The sequence below is a fragment of the Squalius cephalus genome (assembly GCF_949319135.1).
Source record: "Squalius cephalus genome assembly, chromosome: 16".
NCBI lineage: Eukaryota > Metazoa > Chordata > Actinopteri > Cypriniformes > Leuciscidae > Squalius > Squalius cephalus.
Genome location: NC_137137.1, coordinates 14149634 through 14156923, shown reverse-complemented (window position 1 = coordinate 14156923; position 7290 = coordinate 14149634). Strand labels below are relative to the sequence as shown.

The window sequence follows — 7290 nt, the reverse complement described above, 5'->3', positions numbered from 1 at the left end:
ATATTTGTCTCCCAATCTTTCCAGCCATCTACTTTCTTTTTCTTTTGTTACCTACTGTTTAACTGAAAAGTATTTTGAATATTGGGTTTTAAGGGGTTATTATAGTAGTGCATATGTTATTGGTTGGTGAATGAGGAGTCGACTGATGACACCAATCAAACAACCTTTGCATTCTGTTAGAAGCCATCTGTCTTTTTATTTTATTTTAATTTTTTTTTGAGAGAGAGGGAGAGAGATGTTAGCTGTTCCATTGTTTTTGTGCCAAATGATTTCGCACTTTGGTATTGTGTTAGGCTTGTTTAGTACAACATTCCGCTGTAAAGTTTCCTGAAATCCTTCATGATATTAATCAACAGCCTCAGCAGATATCATTTGTGTTAATATGAGAACAGTTAATTAGAATTTAGACTAAACATCACTGATCTACAATGTTAAGATTATATTTAAAAAGTCATGATTAGTCATTAAAATCCCTCTTTACAGTTTTGGTTCTATAATTAATGTTTGCACGTCTAAATAACTTAAACAGAGCTTTGGCAGTATTAACTTCTATTGATTTACGTGTAAATCTGCTCCTTCCAAGCTAGAAAACACAAAAAGCACAACATTTTTAAACTTTTTATTTTGCTAGAATTTTTTTTTTTTTTTTTCTGTGAAATGTAATGCCAAGAGGATTGGAAATGACAGTGTACTTAAACAATTTCATCTTATGGCATGTTTATATCGTTTCATTCTTTATTCCAGCGATTTGACAATGGTTGAAAGGGCCTTGAACCATCCTGACCATATCTGTACTTTACTGTCACTGTCTCTTTCAGTTGAAACTGGTGGTTATGGTATCATACTCTTGTAGGCTTATACATACTGATATGTGGCTTCTATAATATGCACATTTATTTTTGATTTTCTTACTAAAATGTATAATTATTCTTGTGACAATAAAAATACTTTTAATTTGGAAAAAAATTGTTTATACTGGTCATTGATATGGTTATGTTATGTGTCCTACTCATTCACTTAACTAAAATTTAGAAACTATGAAATATATTGGATAGTATACACACACAAATATAATTGATTGTTTTAAAGTACTAGAAATATTTGTTTTGTTAGACTTACGTTTGAGAATCTGGGCACGCTATCACTGAGAAGGTGTCACCTAAGCACTAGTGTACAAGAGTAAAGTACTCAAGTTTATGAAATTGTTTTGTAAATTACCTTGAAAAGTATGAAGTCAAGCACTAGGTGGAGCTATTTGCAAGCCCTCGTCTGTCGACGCATGAAAGAAGATGTTTCTCTTTTTTATCTCCATTTACCTAAAATACAAACGATACTTTAATACAAAATAGTTTACACAAGGTTTGCGCTTCAAAATTTAGTGAAACAAAACACGCTTTGATAAAAAACGCTATCTATCCAGGAACTATTGTTCACATTTCTGATATGAGGCTCAAGCTGTCCGGACTTTCGTACTAGTTGCACACGGAAGTGTTGATCACGTGACACTGTTCCAGCGTAAATATTTTTCTCCACACAGCGATTGATCCCCGACCCCGCTGTTTTAGCTTCATGAATGAGTGTTAGACTTAACTTTTCCTTAGTTTAAACTACGTAGATTTTGTCTAGTACCCCCAGCGCATTCGAATATTGAAACTAAGCAGGAAAAATGAACGTGGATCATCCTCAAACCGGACCGACTGGAGCAGCCGCCGCATCCATCACATCTACATCCAGCAGCAACTGCGTCCCGAACAGCAGCTCCACACACGCCAGCAGCATCCCTGCGGTGGGCAGCAGTAATGGTGGGGCAACTCTCTTTGCGACAGTTTGGATGCTCAAATACTTGCTGTTGTCGTTTAGCATTTAGCTATAAGTTACTAGTATTGGTCTTTATAAGATTGTAAATATGGGTAGGAGTGTATTTATAGTGGAAATGTGCAGTTCTGAACGTCTGTGGTAATTCCCCCCCTTCACAGTTCCCACTTCGGCTGCCATGGCAACCCCATCATCCGACTCCACCGTGTCAAACGGGGTGTATGTGCCCACAGGGATCGCCAATGGAGATGTGAAACCCGTCCTCTCAACTACACCACTGGCCGATTTCCTGATGCAGTTGGAGGACTACACTCCTACAGTGAGTCCGCATATTTTTCAAATATTTTCAGTATATTCTTTGGTTATTGTGAGTTGCACTGTTAACAAACTGTCTGTGTTTCAGATCCCAGACGCAGTCACAGGATACTACCTCAACCGAGCTGGTTTTGAAGCATCAGATCCAAGAATGTGAGTTAACTTGGATCGATGAATGTTGTCTCAGAAAGCTTCTGAGTAGCCAAGATAAAACAAACTTTTACATATTTTTAACAAGATCATAAGTTTGTTCATATTGCATGTAGTTTGGAGGCCGGTTAACATCATGAACGATAACTATATTAGCATCCACATTAAAGGATGTTAACTTTCTGTTTATTATCAGTGTTGTTATTGCTTACTAAAACATTTTAGTTATTTATGGAAGCTTGTTTCTGCCACAGAATAAAACATTTTAAAAGATAATTGCGACTTTATTTCACGCAATTCTGACTTTATATCTCGCAATTCTGAGAAATAAAGTCAGAATTGCGAGATATAAAGTCAGAATTGCGTGAAATAAAGTCGCAATTGCGTCTTATAAAGTCAGAATTCTGACTTTTTTTCTCGCAATTGCGACTTTATATCACGCAATTCTGACTTTATAACACATAATTGCATCTTTTCTCGGAATTGTGAGATATAAACTCACAATTGTGAGATATAAAGTCCAATTCTAAGGAAAAAAAAGACAGACTTTTTTTTTTTTACCTCAGAATAGTTTATATCGCACAATTCTGACTTTATAACACGCAATTGCGACTTTATATCATGCAATTCTGACTTTATATCTCCCAATTGCGTATTATAAAGTCAGAATTGCGAGATATAAACATGCAATTCTGAGAAAAAAAGTCTGAATTTCAAGTATATTTCTCGCAATTGCGAGTTTATATCTCATAATTCTGACTTTATAACACGCAATTGCGACTTTATATCATGCAATTTTGACTTAACATACAATTGCGACTTTATATCACGCAATTTTGACTTAACACACAATTGCGACTTTATATCATGCAATTTTGACTTAATAACATACAATTGCGACTTTATATCACGCAATTCTGACTTTATAACCTGCAATCGCGACTTTATATCACGTAATTCTGAGATAAAAAGTCAGAATTGTGAGATATAAACTCGCTATTGTGAGGAAAAAAGTCAGAATTGTGAGATTAAAAAGTCGCAATTACCTTTTTTTCACTCTGTGGTGGAAACAAGCTTCCATAGTTATTTGAAAAACAACTGAAATAAAAATATTTTGTGAGAAAATTAAGTTTATACAACTTAAATGAAAATTAGAAATGTTGTATTAGAAACACTACAAACTTTGATTTGAACCAAAAAAGTATTTGAAAATCGGACATAAAGACAAGACTCAACGGTTGTAGTGATGAAAAGAACTACAATCCCATGAAGCACTGTAAACAGCATAATCGAATTAAAAATGGAGAAATATATATATACATATAACATTCCAGTATTTTGAGAGCGAAGGGAGATGGACTCAAATACATTTTTGCAGTGCTTCATGGGAGTGGGCGGAGCTAAAGAGATATTTTGCTTTTTCGACTCTGATTGGTTTCATTTTCTGTACAGCATCATGGGTAATGTAGTTTATCAGCAGGAATTCCACTGTTAAACAATTATTTAAAAAATGAGATGAAATAATGCGTGCTGACGGCTTCAGCAGAAGCAAATACCATCGATTAACAACCTCATAGCACACAGTTGGTCTGTCTTTTCATGTTTATCGTTTTTTGACTTCCTGAACCCAACTGTTGTACTCTATTGCATTGTTGTTAATACATTAGGCAATATTGAAATGCTATATTTCTTAATATAAATGTCTGGTGTCAAAATCTTGCTTACATCAATGTCCTCTTGTATGTTGTCAGAATCCGTCTCATATCCCTGGCGTCACAGAAGTTCATCTCAGATATTGCAAATGATGCACTACAGCACTGCAAAATGAAGGGCACGGCATCCGGAAGCTCTCGAAACAAGGCCAAGGTTTGTACTCACAAATGGTCACACAGTTATCTGTCATATAATGAATATTTTTAATCTGCAGATCATAATTTGTACAAAATAAAAATGTGGTGTAAAAATCTCTCGTACACACTTATCTCCAGGACAAGAAATACACGCTGACAATGGAAGATCTGACACCGGCCCTGACAGAATATGGCATAAATGTCAAGAAACCTCACTACTTCATCTGAGGGGACGTGCCTCGTTCAAATGGACTGCTGGAAATGTGCCGTTTTGTCACATCAGAGCTTTCAAGACATTATCCCCTCAGTGTGGGAACCATCAGCCCAGAGTTTTTAGGGATTTAGCGACTTTTTTGTATTTTCTTTAATCGTGTTTAAGTTGTTTGATTACACCACACCATGTGACTTTAGTTAATGTCAGTAAAATGCTGTATAAATAAATTCATTGTAATTAAGTTCTTCCTTTTGTTTGTGGAATTGCATGTCTTCTGTTACTGAAGCCTACTGGAATCAGTTATTGTAGAAGTTAGTCTTAATTTAACTACTGTAGGGAGTTTACATTTGTGACGTCCGTTCATACACTGTCTAAACTTCTCATCTCTGCTTTATGGATTTAGTTTCACGCCATAAGAGGCTTGAGCCGTAACGTGTCGCAGTATTAATAGTATCTGGAGCTGCTCTCAAGTTTCCCTCTCTGCGGTGTAGTACAGCTGCACGCTCATCACTCCATCTCTCTAGAGCAAACATGATATAAATAATAATACAGAAATACTAACCTTTGCTTTTTGCTATTTGCAGTTGCTCTTAACTGTATGTGCTGACTGGCCAATTTAATGCAGCTGCAAGCTCAATAGGGAGACAGTGCAGTTATATTATGATGATTAAAGATATTCAGTGAAATAAAAAAACAAAAGCAATGAGATTATTTCTCTGCGTTTATTTGAGAAACAGTGGATTAATATCCTTTATTTTTTTAAGCATTACTACCACCCCCAAATGATTTGCAGATTGAAATGGATAGAGAGCCTTTTCCCATTTCCAAAAAAAAAAAAGTGAACAATGTTTCTCCTGTTTCTAAAATTGCACTTTTAACCTCATTATGTATTCAGACACAGACACACAGGCTGAGGTGGAAAGAGAAAATGTGTGAATCTGCACAATGCAAATGCGTCAACAAAATATTGTACTTCGCAATTAAATATAAAAACATGTTCTGAACAGAAATGACAAATCAAACCTTGTACAACAGAAGCTTTAAGACTTCAATCGGTGGCATCGTTCAATACATCTTCTGTTTTTCAAGTTCAACAATATTTCAAAAAGGTGCAACATTGCAACAGTCAGCTGCTATGTTTAGAAGATTCACAAAACTGGTGTTTTTTATTATTATTTTAGTCAAGTATCTTCACTGTATTTGTTATGTGCATGCTTTGCATGCTTTGATTAGTGGAAACCAGTGTTGGGGAAAGTTACTTCCTTGTTTTTTAATAACTTTTTTTTTGTGTGTGGCAAATGCAAATGCATGTCTGTACAGTAGAGGGCGCAGCTCAAACAAACCTTTCAGCTGTGCTGCCATTCTGGATTGTAAAAAAATCATAAAATGTTTTTGTGCAAGTGAGATGAGTAAATGCCTGCTCACATTTAGAGTACAAAAATGTTTACACAGCGCACACAACGCCTCTGAACATGGAGACAGGAGAGCAGTAAGTCAATAAATGGGAAAACAAAGAAACTTCCATTATTTAATTGAAAAAGTAAGTATATTTTGTTGTAAAAGTAAAATGTATGTGTTCCTTTAATAACTACTTCAAAAAAGTAACTGGGATTACTTGTAATCTGTTACTACCCCTAACACTGGAAAACTATGCAACTCTAGACTGAAAACGTAATATGCATCTGCATGACGTCACCGTTTCCACAAATTTGCATTTTTGTAGTTTATACGGAGATTTTAAAGGTATCGTTTTCAAAAACTTGCACTTTGAAACCCGTTTTCAAATGTTTGCGTTTTCAGGCCCCCGAAACGACTACGCAAAACGCGTAAATGAACGGCCAAAACACATAAAAAGTTAATTATTTGAAAAAGGTGTCATGCAAACGGCCCATAAGGATAAAGGTGTCAGTGCCTGTGGGTAGTGCACTACACTAAAAAACATTTGCCCTCACAGGGACAATCTGGCCTGCGTCACATACTGATCCCATTATCTCTCTTTTCCTCCACTGCCCTATCTCAACTGTTGCCTAATATATATGTATAGCCTATATATATTAATAGCATATTCCATAAAAATGTGCTGTTTTTTATTTTCAATCCCATTATGAGCACTGAGGAAGATTCTTTTGAAGAATGTAAAGGCTCATGTGAAACATATGAACATGCACTTCAATTCACAGATAAAAACAATTCAGTTTTATCAGACATTACAAGCCCTAATACACCTTCTTGATTTCTTAGCAAGTCATTTTGGATAAAAACATCTGCTGAGTGTATGTAAAATGTAAAAACACAAATGAAGTGCTTTGCATATTGTACTTGCCATGTCAATCACAGAGCACAGGCACATGCAAACACTTCACATTTAGCAAAAAAAAAAGAAAAAAAGAAAGAAATTCTTTTTAGAACCAATATGTTTTATGTATACAGTATGTAATTCTAATATCCACCTTTTGAGCTGCTAAACATTTTCCTCTAACCTCCTTCAGTTTAACAACAAATAATGTTATAATTAAATACAAAAAAAACTTAAATATAATTTCTTAAATAATGTGTGTGCACTCAGAAAAAAAGGTACAAAAGCTGTCACTGGGACAGTACCCTTCAAAAGGGTTCTAATATGTACCATTTAGGTACTAATATGTACAAGTTTGGAACTAATATGTACACTTTTGGTACCAATATGTACCTTTGAGGGACTAATATGCACTCTTTAGGTACAAAGGTGTACCTTTTGAAAAGGTACCGCCACAGTGACAGCTTTTGTACCTTTTTTTCTGAGAGAGTACGAACGTGACTTAACAGTGAGAAGTCAGCCATTTTAGTGTTACAAATATGTGCAGTTTAAACCCCAGGCACGAGACAAACAAAAGAAAAGACTTGTCTTCGTGTCTCTGTGTCCACGGATAACAAAGTTTTCAGGCATTTGTCTGTATTATGCAAGTC

At 35.3% G+C, this 7290-nt stretch overlaps 1 protein-coding gene across 1 annotated transcript; it reads left to right on the top strand.

Annotated features, from left to right (window-relative positions):
- Positions 1-1243: 1243 nt before the first annotated feature.
- Positions 1244-5850, top strand: taf10 (TAF10 RNA polymerase II, TATA box binding protein (TBP)-associated factor). The gene is made up of 5 exons (XM_079897509.1): positions 1244-1802; positions 1977-2134; positions 2219-2283; positions 4032-4146; positions 4269-5850. Exons 1-5 carry the CDS (start codon positions 1667-1669, stop codon positions 4356-4358), a joined length of 564 nt encoding a protein of 187 aa, XP_079753635.1. The 5' UTR covers positions 1244-1666; the 3' UTR covers positions 4359-5850.
- The last annotated feature ends 1440 nt before the right edge of the window (positions 5851-7290 follow it).

Excerpts from the sequence above, each read along its gene's own strand:
- taf10 (XM_079897509.1), top strand. The coding sequence starts at position 1,667 with ATGAACGTGGATCATCCTCAAACCGGACCGACTGGAGCAGCCGCCGCA. Across the intron at positions 2,135-2,218 it reads TGGAGGACTACACTCCTACA|ATCCCAGACGCAGTCACAGG; the intron begins GTGAGTCCGCAT and ends TCTGTGTTTCAG. Across the intron at positions 4,147-4,268 it reads GCTCTCGAAACAAGGCCAAG|GACAAGAAATACACGCTGAC; the intron begins GTTTGTACTCAC and ends ACTTATCTCCAG.